This window comes from Ceratosolen solmsi, unplaced genomic scaffold, assembly GCF_000503995.2.
Source record: "Ceratosolen solmsi marchali unplaced genomic scaffold, CerSol_1.0 scaffold57, whole genome shotgun sequence".
Lineage (NCBI taxonomy): Eukaryota > Metazoa > Arthropoda > Insecta > Hymenoptera > Agaonidae > Ceratosolen > Ceratosolen solmsi.
This window is the reverse complement of record NW_011948427.1, coordinates 5,191,826-5,215,666: the sequence shown is the minus strand read 5'-3', so window position 1 is coordinate 5,215,666 and position 23,841 is coordinate 5,191,826. Positions and strand designations below refer to the sequence as shown.

The following is a 23,841-nucleotide window of genomic DNA, read 5'->3' as shown; positions in this document are numbered from 1 at the left end:
GAATGCTCGTGGACGTTTTAAATTCTGTTAAATTAATGTTATCGCTCATAATGTAACAATATCTTTTATATTTATACTTTTGAATTATTAATACTTGATATTTTGAGCTTCGATACGTAAGACATAACATTTTAGTTTGATTATAAACAGTATAGTGTAAAATATTAAAGGAAAAAAGATTTAATTATATATTTTTTAAACATAAATATTAAATCGGATAGTAAATTTGATTCAGTTAAGAGTAATTAAGTATAAGGAAAAATAAAATTAATCATGGCGTTATAAAAATTTAAGTATATTTTATAATTAAACTCTATATTTATGAAATATCGGCCATTTAAAGCCTATTTATGCTTGAGCTATTTATAAAATAGTAATGATGCAAAAATTTATTTTAATGATATATAGTTTAAATAATATTTTCAATATAATAAAGTTTTATTTGTTGTTTTTATTGTTATATTTATTGTTTGAATTTCAATAATTCATACATCTTTATTAATTTTATATTGGGATTAAGTAATTTTAAGATACGACTATTAAAAATAAATCAGTCATAATAATTAAATGATGTATGAAAGTTGTTATTATTAATAAGGAAAATATTAAAGCTGATAATTATTAATTTTTAAGATATCGTGCCAAGCATTTGTCTGCGCAAATCTTTTATTTTACAATTCTTGCATAAAATCTGGATAAAATAAGAAATCAACAACATTATTTATTCTCTATTACTCTCATAATTCCATTATTTCATTTCCATAATTTTAATTTTCTATTGATGTCGAGGAGGAAAGCCCCATTTGCTTAAAAACAAAAATATATGCTACGAATATTTATATCCCCAAGTCTCGCATGCTCTCAACAATAATACAGAACATATAACACAGCTTTAAAGGTTAAATTACCGACGGAGGAATATTTTAGACAGTTTCAGGTCGTGCACGTAGCCTAGTTCAAACTAAAGGACCATCGGAGAGAATTTGCAACTGGCATTGATAACGGGTTGACGAAATCAAGAGTGCAAATTTTGCATTTCCTGACAATCCCTCGATTTAGAGGGATCGTCGACCGCAAGGATTGTCTATAGTAACACAGACTGGCTCAGGTTCGACATTATAATACACGTAAATTTAAAATAGGTTTTAATAATCAATGAACCGTGCTGTTTCAGTTTGGCCAAATAGTATAGAAATTAGCCAACTAAAAATTCAAATTAAATAATCATACCATATCAAAATAATATGAAATTTAAGAGTAGACCTCTACATATAATTATATGTTTGGGGATCCTTTAAAGCGAAAGATTTTTTGCAAGTGTGTACTTTGTAGTTCTACTTTTAACTTTTAAATATCAAAATACGAATGCATAATAAAAAAAAAACAATATATTGCATTGAATGCAGTGGAAAAATGATTAATATAATATTAGTCTGCAATAGTCGATAGCTTATCTATCGGTATTGTAGTCATTCTAAAGCACAAAAACCAAGATTTTTCTATACACTCGTAAAAAAAATGCCCTATGGTTTGTTTGTCTTTCTATTCGCTCAAGCAAGTAGAGCCACGACAGCTTCTGCCAAGGACCATCATCGCGCACAATCGCGAGGGTCGCGAAGGATACTCCACCTATCCTCCACATACACATATATCTCGTGAAGTAGCTGCCCAAGGCACCCACGCAGACAGTCCAATGTATCCCGGTTCTCGCGCCGGATGCTCTGCGAGTAGTAAGTGCAGTACCAGCGAGGCTGACCCGGACGCTACGTCATGTCGCTACCACGCGAGTGGAGCCTTCATCATAACCAGCAGCAGCTCAATCAGACTTTGGAGGATCGCCACGGCTGCAGCCGCTCGATCGGCGACACGGTCCTGTCGCCGATCGTCACGACGTCGTCACAGGAGATGGTCGGACCGGCCATCATCGACGAGAATATGAACCAGCATCACAACCAGCTGGGATCGCTCTTTTCCATACATTCGGCACCCGTGTACGACGTGTGTAACGGTGGCTCCAACTCACCAACCGGGTAATACTACAATTTATTATCACAAGGTTAAGTGTATTTTCAAATTAAATTTCGACTTGCTGCGAACGCAATTGCCAATTCCCAAGGAGAAGCCCTCTTCCTATTATTGGAAATTAATGGCGTTCTTGGTTGACTTAGATGACCCTTTATGGCTTTAAGAGCCATCGCAAGGACAAAATTGGTGCTTAAAGAGTTGGTTAGTAAAATCTGCAGTATTGTTATTATTATGAAGAAGATGAAGAAGAGAAAGTACAAAAAAAAATTAATTTCAGAATGATAATTCGAATATGAAGACATTGTCATGCGATATGCCGGATCTAATAAAATATTATTAAAAGCGACGTTAGTTTATTAAGTCTTGGAATTAAAGCCTGGCAAGAGGAAAATATTGGAATTTTCACAAATGAGCATTTAAAATATAATTCAATCAATGATTCATTGCTTAAATTATAAAAATGTATATAAACTCTTTACCTACAGGACACATAATAATAACATTAAAACGCAGTATTTTTGCAATTCTTAACCAATAATGTATATTTCGTACAAATTTACAATGCTTAAAATTACAATACATAATTCAAAGGCTAAAATAACTTTTGCCTAATAAACTATATGAAATAAACACGCGCGCGCATACACAGAAGAGAGAGAGAGAGAGAGGGAGAGAGAGAGAGAGAGAGTGATAGAGAGAGAGAAGAGAAGTGATTACGAAGGTTGTTTCATTACACAATAATTGGAAATTGTTGTTTTGCAATGCCCGGTGAAAAAAAAAATTCTTTCATTTATTTACAAAACCTTGTAACTTTTAATTAAATGTAGCTTGACATTTTATTTCGGAAGTTTGGTGAAATTTTATCGTCCTACATCGGTTGGGTACTTTCAAAATGTAAAATCATATTTTAACTCGGTTTTCGTAATTTCCTAGCATATGCGATACTTTGAAAGAAATGTATGCAAGTACATTGAATATTTAGCTTAATTTAGATACGTAAAACAATCGTAGAACAAATAGAAGAATAATCATTTATACGAATCCAAGTCTTTACATTTAGCTTTATCTGGGTATTTATTTTTTTTTTTTTTTTTTTTTTTTTTTTTTTTTTTTTGTCTTTTCGTTTGGTTTGTCCATAACTTTAAATGCGACGACGAGTTCTTAAAAGTGAATACGCAGTATTATGGCTTCGGCCAATTTTCCCATAACACCACGCGACCCACTAAAGCTCCCGGCAGCCATTATCATGATTACAGGCCAGCATCGTTGGTCGTGCAGGCGACGGCAACGTCGACGCCGATTGTTCCGCCGCATCTGAGCCCACCCGAGACATTGGAGGATGAAGACAACGACAATCTCCTGACGATCTCCTCACTCACGGCTCGACCACTGATCGCCAAATCGCGTGAGCTTGGTAAACGTACCGGCGTCAGCTGCAGGTTAACCAAGAAGAAAGCTAAGAAGGCCAAGAGAGAGGAGGCGAGGAGGCGACGACGCAGACTCAGGAAAATCACCTTCGAGCCCCTTGACGGGGGCTACGGCTGGGTCGTGGTCTTCGGGGCCTTTTTCGTGCAGTTTTGGGTGGCGGGCCTCGTGAAGTCCTATGGGGTATTATACGTCGAGGTTATGGAGAGGTTCAACGACTCCTCGGCTTCCGTCGCATCCTGGATACCGGCGATACTTGCCTGTCTTTGCTTGGCTTTGGGTAAGTCCGACGATGTCTTCCATCCTTAAACGCGTCAGCGATAATCTTATTATTACGGGTTTGCGATATTTCAAGCTTCACGATTCCCTACTGATCGTACAGCCATTGATGCCTAATAATAATTGATATAATTTTTAATTTCGTGAAAAATTTACTCGGTCTATCTAAATTGATATTTAATCGTAATTAACATCAGCAAACATTGCGAATACTGACTTGTATATAATTAATAAATGATAACAATAATATTGTCCATGTATAGAGGGGATTGTGCTGAAATATAGATAATTATAAATAACCTTGAAAATATTGTATTCAACGGGTGTAATTTTCCTTGTTCGACTTCTATATTTTTCAATACACGAAGCATCTGATTATCATCAATCTAACGTCATAGGAATAAAATAAAAAAATTCCGTAACTCTCTTTCCGTTACTCGGTACAATAATATTAAGATTTAGGCAATCAACTTTTTAACGTTTTCTATAATTCTACAGTCAATCTTAGAAGCGAGGAGTCAGGCATTTTTATCGAATTTTAGTTGATAATCATATATATTAAGGATTAATATATCGTTAATATTTTGCTTGCAAACTTAAAAAAGTCTTATCGCTATTAGATCCAAACGCAGCATAAAATTTGTAACCAATATTTTACTCGTGCATGATTACTCGATATAAATTCACTGTGCAATTTTGTATAAAGTTTAATGATAAAACTTTGTTATTGCGTGGTAAAAAAAGAAAAAGAAAGGCAGAATCGATGCTACGCGACTGCTCTACAATATTATATCGCGAAGGGCTCTTCAACGTATATTGTCTCTGGCCCAACACATTTCCGATTGATAATACAAATATGTAGCGGCGCTTCTCATATACAGGAAGAGAGATATTCATAATTCGTAATGAGGATCGTTAGAGCTAACAATTAATAGCTTATAAAACGCAAATAGTAATTGACGAGTACAATTAAGCAATAAAACGTTATTTCTTGAAAATATTAAAATATATGATGTGTTATATAAGGTACAGTGGACGATGATAAATTTTTTTTAACTCTTTTAGAAGAAGTAGTAGTTTGTATCGAAATATTATTACGATTACGCTAATAGAATTATATCTATATATTATAAGTAAATTTCACTTTTATTTTGAATTATGAATATTTGATTTATTCTCATTTACACTTGTTTTTTTTTCTTTTATTAAGTGTACGAAAATATATCAATTCAATTAAAATTTTATGTATTATATTTTTAACCAATTATTGTTAACTTATGTTATTGAATCGTTATTATATCTATTATTTCTATTATATTTTATCAATATAATAATATTTGTATTGCATTCACTACTTTTCAAATAGTTTGGAATTACTTGTTAAACGAATGTATATATATATATATATATATATTTTTTTTTTTATAGTACATTTATTATTTACATTTGCCGAACATTCTAAAATGTAATTTATTACAACCAATGACAAATGCTATTAGTTTCATTAATACTTTTTATTTCATTTTAATACGATTATTTAATATTACTATATTATTTGTATCATAATAATTTTCAATCAATAGTGAAAATTAAAATCAACTGCAATTGGATTAAAATTTATTTAATCCAAATATATTGAAATGATTTATTACCGAGAATACTTTTAATCTCATAAGAAAAACTCTAATTGTTTGAAGTATAAATTTATTTTGAAAAATAAATTTGAAATGTTGTTGTTAAAAAAAAGAGTATTCATAGACATTAAATAAACGAAAATCTAATAATTTCACGATTTTTATTTTGAGTAAATAAACTTTTTATTATTTGATTTTCATTTTACAAATATGCATTTATGGCATTACTTTTAAATATACAAAATTTTGGAAAATTTTGAAATTACAACTTACCACTGTCAAAGCAATTATTATTAATACTATTGTTTCTTGAAATTAATATGGCAAAGTAAATATACGTTATTTTCTTTATTGAATGGGAGGACCATAATGACTTTCAAAAATAAATAAGATTTAAGTAATTTCGGTTAAGTTTTTAAATTTAAGTTAAATATTTAGTGTTTCGTAAATTAATTCTCTAAAAAAAAGAGAAGAGCTATCGGGTTTTATCAATATGTAAAATTTAATACTAACTGTGCGAATTTTAATCCGTGCAGTTAAACGATTAAATTTGCAATGAAATTTGTAAAACTAATAAATAGAATTATTTAAGGCGTTTGTCCATTCGTGTTTATAATGTCATATTATTTAGTTGACGTTAAACATTAATTTACAAGTTTATGGATCAGTGTATTGAAAAAAATTAATTTTAAGTTTACATTTGGTGATAATTTTTTAATTTAACGTCTTCGTGTAGGCGCGTGTGTGATTAATATTCTGCTTTCTTGTTTCAGCTATTTTAAATTTTGAAGTGCTAATTTGTTAATAACGTACACGATAAATAAATACTTAAATTTCATAATTTTACATTTCAAACTTCGAGAATTAGCTTTTGAATGTTAATCAGCCTTATTAAAATTCAATTAATTCCCTTATAATATTCAGTTAGCTGCTAATGAATTGCATACTAATGACGATTATTATATGTCATTAGTATATATCTGAAATGAATTATAAGTGATATAGAAAATTTATTATATATTTGATGTAGAATTAGCCTTGTGAGTTAGATGATTACTACCTCCATTATCCGAAGAAAATTTAATCCTTCGAAACCGTCTTCACCTGCGACTATTAAAACTACAATCTCCCAACGAAGATAAAGAAATGTAAGAATAGACTCGAAGGAGAAAAAGCATCGGTTGTGTTTCAGTTGGCAATTCGAAAGTATTAAAACTGTCGATGCAAAGTCAACATTTTTCTACCTTAGAGTCCCGATCGAAATTATTCTGGGCGCATGAAACGAGTAAAGTAGCATTGGAATGATAGGCTTCGCTAAACAAAATCGATGATCGAAATCGATTTGACGAAACGAATAATGTATAAATGACTCTCCCGACTTTCGCTTTTCTGCGTGCAAGTGTAAGGGCGAACAGGAGGCGTGATAAGGCTTTAACTCTCGATCTCGTTTCTTTCGAAGGTGAATGTACCGTAATTATTAGACTTTTATTGATCTACCTTTTATGTTGGCACAAAGTTATTGCGCAGTACGTACTCGCCAAGTGCATTGCATAAATTTTCAGGAGGCTAAAGGTAGCGGGAAATAATTTCCTTTTAGTTACACAACTCAAATTACTTATTTTGTTAAGAGCGCTATTCATTTAGATGTTGCAGCAGATTTTATAGTATTTTTAAGGTAATGACATTTACGAAGCTGAAGTTTAGCTCCTAATGTTAAGTTATTATTGGAATATAAATTATTACTTCGAGTAATTTTAGTCTATGGTATTTGGTCCGTGAATTTTCCGTTGAAAAAATCTAAAGTGACGCACGAGCAGGTTGTACTTTCTGTAAGGTTTTTCAATTACTTATTTTCTTTCAATTTGCTGTGTTCTTACGATTAGTTCTTTGATAAGAGTATTAATCGAGCCTTTCAAGCTCATATTTTGATTTCGTGAAAATTTCATCTTTTTCATTAAACAATACAGTTCTGACATGAAAAATGTTTAAAAATGCAGTAATATATTTTATTAATCTTTCGGCATAATTCAGAATTTATAAATTCTACATTCTTCATGTAGATTATAAATTGTTTACATGATCATTCAAGGAAATGACGCGTGTTTAAGTTCACACTTTCATTTGTACCTATCGAAAGAATTCCTTTAGATACTTTATTTAAATAAAGATAGCAGAGTAGCATTGGTCTCGTCTCTAAGCGATGTAAGAATACGTAACAAAGTTGGAATAAAACAGTCCGGCGCACCCATTTGGCAAGCGAAGGTCTGCATTTGCGCGACAAGTGTCAATTTGGAATAAAAAGGGGGGCGTCCCATTTTACCCCCTGGCCCTGTTTCTCGTTGAATGCTTGTCTCGTTTTTGTCCTTGACACGTCACAGAGTTAGACAAGTTTTCCGCAGTGATTTTCTTCCTTGGGATATCGTCTTCGCCACCAATTGCAATTACATATACACCCTTCCGTTTTCTATTTTCAAGGCTGTTTCTTTCCCCATTTTATTCTCCGTATTTCAATTTTATCTATTATTCGATGCTTTTTATTCTCTCGGGCACTTTTAATCATTTCTTATTGTCGTTAAAACGGTTTTTGATGAAAATCGGGGATGGCCTTCTTATATATTAGAGATATTTTATTATCGTTACGCACGAGCTAAGATTATTACGTCTACGTAATTTATCAGCGCTAATGCGAAAATAGTTTGAAAGTATTCAATAAATTCAAAATATATACTTTTTGCATTCTTGTCGTTAGCTTCTTTTAGTATCAGTGATATACAATAAATTAAATATAGGTAATCTAAAAATGATTAGTACACAGTATCGAATGTCAAATATGACCATTTATCTTAAAATTTATCTTAAAATGCAAATTTTTTACCATATTTTTCCACATACAGTGATTCAATTCACAAAAGTGTATGTAAAAAAAAAAATAATTATTTTCTCAAAATTTAAAGTACTGAAAAATAAAACTTGAAGTTTTTAAAATAAAGTTATTAAAAGGCAAGGACCTTTAAAAAAATGGATTGCTAAATTGATAATATGATTTTAAATAATTTTTAATATTAATAGCAAACATTATAAATACAATAAAGAAAAATCTATGTATAAGCTTGGACAAATTTCATTTAGAACATTTTATTTTTAATGTTTTGATACACATATATTTTATTGTCAAGTATAAAAAAAAATGAATACTAAAGAGAGGAATCAATCAATATATTTAAAATTGAGTGTAATATTTGTATAATAACATCTTCAACATCTCCAATTACATATGTAAATTATCATTTAAAAACCAAAATTGATAATGAAAAATAGTATTCATTAACCATTATGATACAATTACAAATTTATGAGCTGCACGAATGATCAAATATTATATAAATTAAAATATATCAAGTATTCGACAAATTATCATAAAAACCAAATGTATTCATTCTATTTGTGAATAACATTTTTTCTTAAGTACATAAATACCAACTTTTGAGATTATAGAAAATTGATTTGATAATACAAGTTATCAAATTACTTTTAATAACAATTTATATTAAATTAAACTATTAGCATTTATTAATATTATGAACTTGAAATTATTATTTATAAATCGTATTAATCGTATTATAAAATTATTTGGTTATATAATGTTTTCTAAATATCTTTATATATATTTATAATCTTTTATTTAACAAAAAATTATATTCAATACAATAATAGTCAAATTTTTTATTATAAGTATAATTTAATTAAGGTTTTCCGATTATTGCTTACTTTTCATATTAAGAAATCAATAAATAGAATGTCGTATTAGACAATAGTTATAAGTATTTTTGACTTTTGATTTTGCATGAATATTCTTATCAAGAATTTTCATATAATTTTTTCATCTAATATATAAGTAATATAAGAATATGACGTACTTTTCATATCATTTTATTTATAATTATATTAGATACTTTTTTATATATATTGTAATAATCTTAAGAACATACTTATCATGTCAATATCTATTGACACATTCTACCTAATGAACTCAATCAATAATCAATGATTGAAGATGTAACTCCGATTTCAATCGTCAATAAATTTAACTTTAATTTTTTATTAACATTTGTCAACTCGAAGTATAATTTACACATCATCTAAAGTATTACTGATCATCATAACACGTAATTTATCGTAAATTATTATAATTTAATGAGATTTTTTAAATAAAAATTTTATAAAAATGAATGTAATTCATTATTATTATGTCTATAATTTTATGAAAACAATATTTTTTTTTCTGCTCATATATAATTATTGAACAATAAAGAAAAGATATAATTATTAAAAATGTTTAACTGTGTTAATTAGCGTATTTAATAGTTTTTTTTTTATAAATCATAGAGTTGAATTATTAACATAAACTAAAAATTATGATCAGAATATAAAATTAACATCAATATTATGAATAAAATGAATATTCCACGTAATAATGTTTGGAAAACTTTCATGAAAAAGTACTTTTATATTTTCAATTTTTTCTAGCTTGCCTTTGATCTTTTTTTGTAGCTGCCCGTCCAGTAGGAGAAAACATTAATTATAAGTAGCTGTGGTTCTCCACATATCACTCAATTTAAATGAAAATTTCTTAAATTAACCAACTAATCAGAAGGACACTCACTCGTGATAGTCTTAGTCATAGGATGAGGTCAAGGTCGAGGTTTATTTTAATACATTAAATAATATTTGCAATAAAATTAAAAAAAAAATAGATAGATAAGCAAAAATAGTAACATAAACATAAACATAATCATACTATTAATTAAGTGGTTAATTGATATTTATTGTTTCCAATATTTCTTATGGAATAATTTTATTAAAGGACTTTTAATTTTTTTTGTATTTCCGAATGTATAAATTGGTAACATTATTTAATTTATGTCTAAGTATTTTATTATTTTTAAATATAATACGGGAAATAAAAGTTAAAGTAATACATAAATTTGAAATATGTAATTTTATTAGAAAATATAATAAAGAGTTTAAAAGTAAAATGTATGCGAAATAAATAATGTTTTTAAAATTTTAAAAATATTAAAGATAAAATGAATTTTTTATATTATGAGTGGAATTAGTATAAAGTCTATTTAATTTAAACATTTAATTTCAAAGTAAGTTTGTACATATATTTTAAGAAATATTTTTCACATTATATTTAAAATATAATTTTCTTAATAGTAAAAAAAAAAATAATTCAACGATTTTCTGAAATACATCAATTTTTATAAACTCTATAATTTGAAAATGGATGAAAAGACTATTATTACCCTTTTATCTTCTTAAAATAATATATGATAATGATGAGTTTATAAAATATCATGTAGATATGAAAAAATTGAGTCAATTTGTGAATTTGTTCAAATATAAATAAGTACTTATAGACCGAAAAATGATTGATTTCTACAAGTCTTACACGAAGTTTCAAATTAATAATTTAATATTATTATTATTACTATTATTACCATTAGTATTTATAAAAGCGTCTATATTCATTTTTCTTAAATTTTCTTATATTTTTTATATTGTAATATAAAATTTTAATTAATGTTATATACGTATAACTACATAAAATGAAAAAATATTATCAATTTTATTTTGTATGGTATTTACTAATGTACGTATTTTAAAATATTACAATAAATCTACTTTGAATTTATGATATGATTTTATATTAATAAATTAAAGATATCATTGTAATATACTAATGAACTAATTTATTCAGCTAGCAATAAAAAATTTATTATGAACGATTGTTATCATTTTAATAACAAATAATTTAAAAATACCTGAAACTTATTAAAAACTTGTATTTGAAGTTCTTTTTTGTATTAGTGTAGAATGTTATTTCATTATAAGATACAAAACCTTAGAAGAGAATTCTTTTACTGTTCTCGTTTTATCTTCAAATATGTTAGAATATTCAATAAATTTGCTTTTGCTTCAATGGTATATGTTGAATGTTCAATATTATTCTGAAATTATCAAATTCTGAATAAAAGTAAAGAAGAAAAATTGTTTCAGGAATACTTGACATTCATTTTTGAGATAACATCATACGACGAAAAAAGAATATTCATAGAAAAAAAAGTTAAAATGGTATATGTAAATAATTTAAAATGGAAAAAATATTTTTAAAGATATTGTGAAAAATAGATTTGCATTAACAAACTATAGATGCTCGATATTTGAATTTAGATTCATTTCATTTACTATTCTTCTTATATTTTGTATGTAATAAGTGGCTAAATTGAGTTGCTATAAAATCTTTAATCATGAAAAACTATGTTAATATTACTAAATATTTAATTCCAAAATAAATAATAATTTGTTATCTATGCTTTTAAAGGATTAATCAGTTAAAGGTCAAAATACCTTTTAGTTGTATGATTATTTTACCCCGTTTATATATTTCATTAAATTAAAAAAGTATACGAACACATATATACTGGATATAATTTGCAAGAGTAAAACAAACTTTATAAATTTTCGTGATAGATAGAACCGATAATAAATTAAAATTTTAATAGATTATTTTACAATAGAAAGCTGTTATTAGACATATATTGATTTCGCTTGGAGCATAGTTATTGGGATTACCTTGCTAAGGGTTATGAAAAATAACCTTTAATGTTTTAACGCGAGAATTTATTTTTACTTTATTATATACTTTTAATTTTTCAATTATATTTCAGTTTGTTAAATTTATCTAAATCTGATATTTAATGTACAATTAAATTTTAATTTAAAGATGATTTTATAATAATAATAGTAATATATTCATAAAAATTTTACATATGATTTGATGTAAAATGAAAAATATATAATCGTGCACAAATAATAATTTTGTAATTAGTCACAGAAGTTTTATTTAATAACGTATTGACAGATGCTTATCAGAATACGCTATTATTTTCGAAGTGTAAATGCTGGAATTTATACTGCTATAAATAAAACAATATAAGTACAAAATTTAATTCAATTAATGTTTTATGTAAATAAATTTCAAATCAATATCGTTTTCTATCTTTGAAATAAATGTTGATAAAACGTTATGTAGTAGATTAAATATTTCTCTATATCATATTTCTTTAAATAAAATGAAAAGTTTTATCATTGTTTAATTATTATTTTATATTGAGTCTTTTTCATAAATGAAAGTAAGAATAATAATAGGAAGTAAAAATATTTCTAAGGTGGATTAATATCTATGATATTTACATGATAATATGATATACGTTATTTAATTGCAATTATTATTGATAAATATTTCATAAATGTAGTGAAATTAAATTCTAACATCAATACATTAAAAAAAAAAATGTGTTCTGTTGGGTTTAACTCAATATTTGTAATTTACAATGCATTAATATCTTTATACTTGTTATTTTAAGAATTTTGCACAAATGAATGAATGAATTTATAATATTAACAATAACATTATTTTAATCGGCAAATACTACCTTTCAACAAATACATAAATTTTTGTTGCATACTGTTATTGCATAATATCAAAGAAAATTTATATACCAAGACAATATATTAAAAGTATCATACCACACTTTTAAAATATGTGATTAATTATATAATTATAACAGTCAATCTTGTGAATTGCATAACCTTTAGCTTGAAAAATATAAATTTACTACATAAAATGCAATATAAGTTATTAGAGATAAAATAAAAATACATTAAGGATTGATGAAAAGAATTGTAAAATAAGGAGTGAAATATCTTAATATACTTAGCCGAGAAATCCAACAAGTGTCAGAGCGTTTTAATATTGATTAAATCAATAATAAAGACTTTATTAATATCCACGCGCATATATTCTTGTTCATCCTTCCTAACATATATATATATATATATATATATATATATATATATGGACTGGCAAGTATACGCGCATAAATACACGTTTATTCTAGTTATATTCGTGTAAAATTTAATTATGTCAGCGCTAGATATTGTACGCGTGCATAAGCTGCTCAAACAAGGGGTTAAAGTACCTTAAGAATCGGACGTCGGCTAATGTCAGCGGCAGAAAGTAACTTTTTCAATAAAAAAGGAGTAAGGCCATAAATGAAGCGCTAATAAATACATTAATTAATTTTTCGATTCTTATAGAAAGTTATTTTTTCACTTGTGCGAAAAAAAATTTCACTTCTGCGAAAATTGTAATAAAATTTAAAAATTATTAAAGTAAATTAGAACTATACTTTACATTTATTATTGTATTTATTATAGAAAAATTTTATTAAACACTATAGATAATGTTTAAAAATATATGTTTTTACCGATATTATTATCGAATTTGGAACTAAATATATTTTAACGATTAGCACAAATCTACATGTTTTTAAAGTATGAAAAAATTTGTAAAAGTACAGAAACTATGGTACAGCAGTAACTTGAGGAAAATAAAAATTAATTGTATTTTCAATTGATTTCCAAATTGTTTGAAATTCTTTGCAATGTATTTTAAATCTTTTAATAATAAATTTTAATTTGCATTATTTATCTAAGTACAGAGAAGCATCTGTATTTTATTATCATTTTCTCTGTTTGAAATAATTGTTTAACGAATACTTTTTTTTTATAAAAAAGATGATCTTGTTAAAATTTAAATGCAATTTAACATTTTTTCATTTCAATCTTACTATTACGTATTTTTAACGAATCATAATAATAATAAGAAAATTAATCAAATAAAATATTTAAACATTTTCAAAGCAAGAAAAAAAAGAAGTAACACGATTTTTCATATACTACATGACATAACCATCTATAATTCTAATTACTAACTCGTTATTTAAATTACCCAAATACATAAAGCTATGAGTAAATTAATTAAATGAGATTTACGGATTTTTCACTCTTATGTCGATTGGTTTAATATGAATAAAATAATAATCATAATAGTCTGCTAAACACCTTTTTAAGTACAAATAAATATGATATCCAAATACTGTGATTATAATTCAAGTTTGAATGCTCTTCGATTTCAGCTCCTATAACAAGTATGTTATGTCAGAAATACAGCTGCAGAGTTGTTGTCTTTGTTGGTGGTCTTTTTTGCTCTTTGGGTTTGATTATTAGTTACTTTGCTACAAGCCTGATCCACCTTTTCTTTACTTTCGGTGTTCTGACTGGTAAGTCCAATAATGATTATAATAATACCACTCCATAGTTTATTACAACACATTACTCAGCTTATTAAATTATTATATTATTTTATGCTCTTAATTCGCTCAAAATTACATTAGACACTTATGTGTCTCGTATAAATATTCAGCAAATTCAATAAAACCAAATTAACGAAACTGACAATTGCAATGAATATAAGTACGAATATGTTTTAATGGTACTCGTGATATTTTAAAATAAGAATTTAAAATGTAAATTATTACGTAGATGAAATAATTGTTTTATCATCGGAATAATATAACGTTTAAGAATTTCAGTCGTAAATAGTTTTACATTAAAAAAATTGAAGGAAAAAACATGTTCATTTTGGTTTAAATTTTATACTGCAAAATTAAACAAAATATTTTTATTTACAATTAATCAAATGGAATTGAAAATCACATGTATTGAAAATGTACACGAGTATGTAGGATGATCAAATAGACGCGTGATCTCGAACATTTCTGACCCCGTAGTCGCACAAACAAGTAAAATATAAGATAATGCGACAACGTGGAGACGCGAGTTAGGGCGCGAAAGAGGCCGCAGAAGCGGCAAAGTTAAATATCACTTCCAACAAAAGATTCTGACGTAAAAAAAAAAAAAAAAAGGAATCGGCGGAGGACTGTCGACAACGCCGGGCATCATCCTCGTGTCGCAATACTTCGACAAGCATCGGGCCCTGGCCAATGGGATCTGCGTGTCCGGCACCGCCGCCGGCAGCATCGTCTTCCCCATGCTGATCGAGTACCTTGTGGCGAGTTTCGGATTCCACGGCACCTTTCTCATCCTCGGCGGCTGCATGCTCCATGTATGCGTGAGCGCGAGCCTCTACCGGCCCCTCGAGCAAAACTACGCCCTGGAGGCGATGTTGGACGCGGAATCCGGCTCGAAGGAGAATCCCAGGGAACCCGTGTCCGCCCCTACCAACAGGCAGAAGCTCGAGATGCTCTTCGCCCACGACCAGATTGCCAAGAACAACATGCTCAACGAGCTCTTCCACCAGAACGTCCGTGTCAATGGTGCGTCCTTAATTCTCATCGTCTGGGGAGCTTTGGCATTTGAAAGTCGTCCGCGGATTTGGGTGACTCTCCGTACTCGGTCGCTATTATTTTTATTCCGTGATCGCGTTCCACAAGGAGCGGTGGCGAGCGCTACTCTGCAACCCAACTCAAGCGAATTGACTCGAAGATTATTTTTTGGCGATGAATGAGTGACGGTCATTTCTTAATTACGGGGAGCCGTTTTACGTGATTGATTTAAATTCGCTGAGCTTGACAATTTTGTGGCCATGACGCACAATAATTGGAAATACGATATTTATTATTAATTGATCTTCGGTTTGGAAGATGGAAAGTCGTTTATATTATTGGCCAAGTAAGTTATAAAGATTGTTCGCTTCGTCGTATTGTGCATACAACTTTTTACGTATGTAAGTATGACAAACATTTACGCGAAAAACAATAAGGTCATACTATTGTTCTCATCGTACATTTCAATAATTTAAAAGTATTTTTTATAACCTTTAATCTACAGAATCTTATAGGGTGAAGTTAAGAGAGAAAAATTTGAAATTGAATTTATATTTGTGATTTTCGAAATTATTCATGACCGAGTGTACGCACGTACTGTTTTTCAAAAAAGAAAAATGGTCAATGAAAATTGACGATATTTCGAGTAATTAATTCATTGCGTATTAATGGACATGAATATGAGTATATAAATTGTCAGAATATATTAAAGTCGTAAAAAAAGCAGGAAAAGAAAAGAGAGAAAATCATATAAATATTTATGTAACAATTGTTGACATTAAAGGCAATGTGCATGCGTTGATGTACTGATAATAAATTTGAATGCAATTTTAAATTTCTTAAAATATCCTTAATAATTATCGTAGGCATAAATCCATTCGATTCGATTTCAGGCTTAGCGATCGAACTGACAGATAGCGAAGAGGAAAAGGACATTATGGGAGAGGGACTGAGTACAAAGCCAATTTCAAAGATACGCAGCTCGAGTATATTACACAGCGTTGAGGACTTGTCAACCGATTCAACTTGCTTCTACAAATCCCGCTCATCACAAAGGTCTCCTTTCATTTTCATCGCTGCTTAATTCAACAACATATTATCCCGCTATTTTATATACTATAGATTATTTCATTAAGCTCGCGTACAAATAATCGGCATCGGCGACGTTCTTAGGAAATAAGATAATTCCTATGTAAATGTTAATTACGCGAATTTGCTACATAGTCTACCGTCGGACCTAGAATATCGATTGATGTTTACAATAGCTGTATGGATAATGATTTATCGATAACTATTAATCGATTAAATTGATCCAGTCGAAAGAGTCAGTTGAGTCGAAAGAGAAAATAATCCAGCACCTCTGCAATGCAGGCGCACGTTATAGCAGTTGATGAGGGCTCGAATGTGCGCTCGAATGTCAAACCCTTAGCTTAATATTTTTCTCGGCCACTTAATCGCTCGACTTTAAGATACGAAAGCATTCCTCGGACTTATTGTTCACGTGTTATTAATATATATCATCGAATTTCAATTTCTATTGGGAAATAATAAAGCTCCGCGCCAAGCCAATTAAAGGACAATTAATGGAGGCGAGGTGGTCGAGCGATTCGCCAAAATTATCTCTAGAGTAATATTGACGATCGCGCTCGTGGTCACAGGTCTCTCAGATCATCGGCCCTGGCGGTCTGCCCTGGGGTACGCGACAGCTATACCGAGAGCCAAGCGCAACCCGAGCCACCGATCTCGATGACGACGGCCGACCAGTCGGCCTCCAAGGAGTCTCTCGCCCAGCGCTTCATCACCCGTTACATCGAGCTCGGGCTGCTGCGGGAGCCGCGCTTCATCATGATGTGCCTCTCGGTGACCCTGATGTCGACCGGCAGCCCCTACATGCTCTACTATCTGCCGGCTTATGTGCACGCGCGCGGTTACACCAAGCCCGAAGCCGGCTACCTCGTCGCCATTTCGGCAACTTTTGACCTCTGCGGTAGACTCGGCCTTGGTTGGCTCTCCGATCTCCAGCTCTTCGATCGCCGGAAAGGATACATCGGCAGGTTCGCAACACCCACCTACATCTGCCCCCACTGTACGCTTTTCCCTCTCCTTGCTAATTCATGTACCCGCGTAGTGTGAATTTGAGGGCGGTACGTCGACATCTGTTTCGCCCGTGAAACCTCTTAATCACCGCTGATGCACCCTAATAATTCATACGGAACATTGACTGCCGTTTGCTTTCAGTATTGTGGGAGCTGGAGTGGCAGTGTTGGTGATCCCATTAGCCCATTCCTTTTACGTTCTCGCCTGCTCCGTCGGTATGTACGGCCTCTGCCTCGGCTGCTGGTTCCTTCTGGTTCCCGTTCTATTAGCCGACCAATACGGCACCGATAAAATATCATCGAGCTACGGACTCGTGCGAATGTTCCAGAGCATTGGTGCCGTTTCCATTCCACCCCTCGCCGGTGAGTTTCATCTAATTTGATCAACTTCCATGTGCGCGACGATATTACGTTTCCAAAAATCAAATCGCATCAAATAAGTAAATTCAAATATGACAATGAAATGCTCAGAGCTTACAATTTTACCATTAATATCTTTTAAAATTTACTACTCCCGTAATTAACTAGTTTATTATTCTACCTCCACCCTTGTTTAATATATTCTTAAATATGTTTTTAATCGAAGTCTTCTAGTCATATAATTCGCTTCTTTAAGCCATTGTTATCAAGTTCTACATATACTTATGTTATATGTACTATCATAAAAGTATGATGCAAGCGTACTCGACTACAAGTATGATAATTTAAGCAATTATTTTCAGTAATCGATAAATTCATTGTTTGTTAAAGTGAACAATACATTATGTAATTTATTCATAAATATCAATGTTAAATTACCAAACATTATTTAAGTGTTCTACAAACTTATGCTCTTCAATTGTCCGCTATTTTATTTTAAAATTTGTTGTTTTTATATTATAAATATTATAATTTTCAATTCGAATAATACGGATAATTAAAAGATAATTTTCAAGCTTGGGATCTAAATTTTGTTTAAATTTTACTTATCATATTTTTTGTTTCCTATTGAAAATTTACATGTACACATACATAAAGACTTACATTGTAATTTAATGTTTAAATAAGCAAATAATAGAGTATTATTCATTTACACACAAACTATGTATATAGAAATATTTAAATAAAAAACATTCTAAATTGATTTAAATATAATTTTAATTTGAATGACGTAAATATTGAACGTATATAAATATTATTTAGTAAAAACACATTCAAAACTCTAACCAGTTTTTATGTTTAAAAAATTTCAGCCAATCAACAAACCATAGTCTAGAATATTTTTAACAGATTTCATACTAAAGTTTATATTTTTATATTATAAAAGCCACAAAGATTGTGTAAAATATTATGGCAATATATATTTATTTTTCATTACTAAAAATAATCTGAAAGTAGTAATAGTTAATCGTTAACAATAATCTTAAAAAGAGATTTCAAATGATTATCAAGCTTTTTACTTTTTACATTAAAAATCCTTAATATCATAAGGTATATAAATTATATTAATATCTTTATTATCTTAAGCAATTATTTTAATTATTATTTTTCAAGGACAATGTGTACAATAAGTCTTTCAACTACATTTTATCTAATTTTTTTTTTATAAACCATTATGTAATTGAATTAAAAAAAAATTTAATTTAATTAATTAAAATTGCTGTCTATATAAGGCTTTGAACGTATTAAAATGAATTATATTTAAATACATATTTTCTCTTTTACTTGAATTAATTATTAGTAATTAGTTATTAGTCGTTTGTTTATTTATATTATTCCTGCTATCAGCATAGTGCATGCATTAATTTATGATTAATTTATAAATATTTTATGAATAATAATATTTATACCAATTTATTTTAATGATGAATAAATCATCACTTATTTCTGCAAATTCTGATGCATTAGTGTTTTATAAATTTTCTTTTTACGTTCGTTTATTTTGAAAAATGTCAATTAAAAAATTATTTAAAGATACGATAATTTGTAGATTTATCTCTTTGGATATTGTAATTAATAAATTTTGGTTTAAAAAAGATAGTTTCCTTTAATAATATTTTATATACATTAAATTATGTAACGTATGTATACTGAGAAATATAATCTTAATTTGATTGGATTTTAATTTATTGCAAAGATCGCGATATAATGTAAATGGAGTACATTTTAATATATAAAATATGTATTATATTTGCGAATATTTGAAAAATTTTAGAAAACAAGCTTAAACAATTTGCACATCAGCACGAAACATTTTCATTTAGCAATTATCGGCAAATAGAATACCTAGTTAAACCTTTATTCCCTGTCACCATTTAAAATATAAAAACACTGCAGTACATACAAATAAGAAACCGCAGCTTTTGTTCAGTACCAGGCACGAGTAAAATTAATATTGTGACACATCAATGTAGTATGATATCTTAAAAAAAAAAAAAATGAAAACTGCAACACACAATTACAGTATGAAGCTCCGTGATTACAAGTAATAACATCTCCCCAATGGTATTTTTAGTTATGGACAAGGTTGAAGTGCACGCAATCTTTCTACAGTAGAGTGTAGTGTAAAAAAAGCTTTCTCAACGAGCTTCAAGACTTTCCATTTTCGTGTATTATTCTTTTGTTGAAAAAGGTAGTATAAGTGGAAAAGTACGTTCGTTATACCGAAAACATTATCAATAATTCACAATTAGGAAGACGTGTAATTTGAATTCAATTTGCAGTATATAATTTTAAATATAATAAGTTAAATAAACGAATATATTAAAATATAATGTATAGACCATTTAAATTTTCTATCATTATAAAATTAATTGAATCTACAGCAAAATTTTATCTTGCCATCAATATATGTGAAATATTCAAAATTGCATCAATGGTAAAGACATTTTTTGTCGAAATTTAAATTAGATCCATAAAACTGAATTATGTTTACGCTCTTTGAATACGAATGAATAGATAATTGGTATAGAAGATCGTAAAATAATAATTCTCATATAAATAGTTAACATAATTATAAGTTAATTTTTTTTTTTTTTTACAAATGATCATAAATAATAAAGTTTGTTTTTTGAAACATTGACTTTTAAATTCTTGTTTTATTTGAAATAAGAACTGGAAATCCCAATGACTTGCACAGTGTGTGCCAAAAATTTAAATATTTGTGTAGTTGTAAACTATTTTATTCTGTACTTTTGAAGAATATTAACCAAAGTTATTAATTTGTTAATGAATAAATATGTAAAATTATCACTCATTTGTATATAAAGCATAATAGTCACGAAGATGTAGATGTCGAATATTTTCTGAAACAGAATTATGTAAGAAAATATATGTATATAAATTAAACTGTAAACTTATAACAATATTAGATAACAGAATAAATTCAGAATTTTCATTTTGACATAAAATTTGTTTACCAGGTAATTTGAACCTAATGTTAGTTATGTATCATGTTTACATTATTTTCCACGCTCATTATACAATTTTGAGTTTTACGTATTGTAAATAGAATTGTAAAATAGATATATTAAAATGATTACAGTTTTACTTAATGGTTGAAAACGATAATTTATCGATGTACAAGAAACAAAACAGTATTTAAAAATTTATTCCAATTCTTTTTGTAGGCAATGTTGAACATTTTTATAATTATACTTTGGAATAGACAATAGCTTAATTAGTTATATAATTATTGTTATATAACAACTTCTTATGTGAATTCGTTTAATTCTAGTAGAAAGTACAAACAAGTACAAATGAATTGGACAAATGTACTAGCAAAATAATAAATACGTTTAGAATTTTCATTATCTACTATCATTTCCAAAACGATAATTAAAAGCAAAAAATTAAATAAGCTAACATTTGTCAAAGATATATATATATATATATATATATATATATATATAAATGATTACAAAAATTATTGTCAGAAATCACTTGTTAAATATTCGATTTTTACTAATCTACTGATAAAAGTGAAAATGAATTTTCCTCTCATCTATCAGTATTCATTTTTCGATTTTTTATAATTTGAAAATATAATGGGGGATCTATATATGTTTCCAGCACAGCCTGCATAAGAAAACAATTTAGCAATGAGCCAAGTGGTATTGAAAAATAAAAGACATTGCGAGTATAATTACATTTTTTTAATCAATTAAACGAACCTTCCCAAGCGGACTTATCGGTCTTCATCGATGATACTATATTCATTTTACCGATTGTTTTCCATTTTCCTTTTTATTTATAAATCACCTTACGTGGCTTTTGTTCATTTATAATTAGAGCAAAGTTAATTTATTAACTAATCAAATGCTAGAGCTTTCATTAAAGTATTATAATAATGTTTTAAAGCAATTTTCATGTAGACGATGGAATATAATGTAATACTTTTATAGTGCCAAAGTGTTATCATTTACCATGACTTTATTACTCGATAAATAATTATGGATTTAAATAAGATTTTTTTTTATATTTCAACAAAGTTGCGATAAATAATAAAATATTAAAAACAAATTTATACAAAAATATTTATGTAATTAAATTATGTATAAAATAAATAGAAGTAATTTACATTGACAATTATAATCATAAATGAACAAATTTTAATTCAATATCTTGTTAAATTTTATGCATAGTATTATATTTGATTTGATACTAAGTATTCAATACTAATATCAAATTTCAACTCTGCTTATAAAATACCGAATAAAAGCAAAATAAATGCATATTCCTATTACACAGTGAATTATGAATATTTATAAAACTATTATATATATATATATATATATATATATATATATAATATCAGTTTATAGTGAAGTAAAGTATTATATCGGTTATAATATAATATTCTATACTAATATTATTGTAAATATAGTTTATATATGTTGCTCGAGAAGAATTTTATAAAGCAATCATTCCTATTGAATATTGACTGATATTTTGAAAAATCTTAAGGGAATTATTATTAGTTCCTATATTGGCATGTATATTTGGGATTTTCATTCAAACGTATTATGAAAGAATAAAATAAAAATTAAGTTATTTAATGCAATGTTATGTAAACAGTTATAATTCGAAACTTAATTTGCTTTAAAATAATATTCAATTTATATATAATAATTCAATGAATCAGTGATTGAATTAAAATATCCATTCAGTTTTGTCATAGTTATTACATAAAATGTTCTTTTCTATTTGCTTATCGACTATCGACTAAATGTGGATAATTTTAATGTTGTACATCATGATTATTACCTCATTGTCGCGATTGTCAATTAACTTAAAAGCAGAAAACATCAATAAGCTAAGGATTATTTATTTGCTTCGAAAGGAAAATGAAAGTCCGAATGATGGAAGAGAAAATATGCTTATGCTTTCAGGATTCATGCGCGACGTAACCGGTAGCTACAACATCTGCTTCCTGTTCATGGGAACTTGTATGGTTCTCGGTAGTTTACCACTTCTTCTTGTACCGGACGACGTCACCTGTAAAAGCACAGCGATTAAAGTATCGAGCGCCTCCGAGGTCGAAATATCCGAGGGCAAAAACTCATCGACCCTTACGAAAGAATAAGTTGAGCGTGCTATTATTTTACTTCATACGATGTATTTTGACGATTCGTATTACTGCACATTCACTAGAATTATGTTGATGCTTTTGGAAAAAGTGAAATACAAGGCATCGAGACGATTCCTTTTATTTAGGTCAAATAGTATTGTAATGTTATCATTGAATGAAAAAAGTACTTGATTTATTGAAACGTACACGGTAATGATACAACGTCATATGTTACTTACCATAATATCATTACGTAAATTTATCGTGTAGACGCATTAATATGCTAAAATCGAAATTCTTTTTTATCCGAGCAAGACTTTTTTAACGAATGAAAATGACAATACATCGATTCTGTTGTTCTTGAATATTTAAATAATGAGAAAATCTAATAATAATAATTATACATCTTTAGTTTCATAAATTTTATTTTCTCAGCCTGAAAAATGTGTAAAGTAATTTCAAAAAGTATATATATGTTGCTTAAGAAGTAAAGTCCATTAAATGGAGTATGTAAACGATTTATAGAGTTTTAAGACGCATCATGATTTCCTCGTGTATTTAAAAATAATTTTGCACCA

General features: G+C 28.4%; 1 protein-coding gene across 1 annotated transcript; it reads left to right on the top strand.

Annotated features, from left to right (window-relative positions):
- The first annotated feature begins 804 nt into the window (after positions 1-804).
- Positions 805-23,483, top strand: Sln (monocarboxylic acid transporter silnoon). Its single transcript, XM_011501200.1, has 9 exons — positions 805-1,108; positions 1,556-2,030; positions 3,282-3,730; positions 14,411-14,554; positions 15,200-15,601; positions 16,513-16,675; positions 17,278-17,673; positions 17,858-18,078; positions 23,085-23,483. Exons 2-9 carry the CDS (start codon positions 1,771-1,773, stop codon positions 23,276-23,278), a joined length of 2,229 nt encoding a protein of 742 aa, XP_011499502.1. The 5' UTR covers positions 805-1,108; positions 1,556-1,770; the 3' UTR covers positions 23,279-23,483.
- Positions 23,484-23,841: the final 358 nt, after the last annotated feature.

What these genes read in the sequence shown, in the direction of transcription:
- Sln (XM_011501200.1), top strand. Translation starts at nt 1,771, where the DNA reads ATGTCGCTACCACGCGAGTGGAGCCTTCATCATAACCAGCAGCAGCTC. An exon ending in AAATCCCGCTCATCACAAAG is followed by an intron (nt 16,676 to 17,277) that starts GTCTCCTTTCAT and finishes TCGTGGTCACAG; the next exon opens with GTCTCTCAGATCATCGGCCC. An exon ending in TTCCATTCCACCCCTCGCCG is followed by an intron (nt 18,079 to 23,084) that starts GTGAGTTTCATC and finishes TTATGCTTTCAG; the next exon opens with GATTCATGCGCGACGTAACC.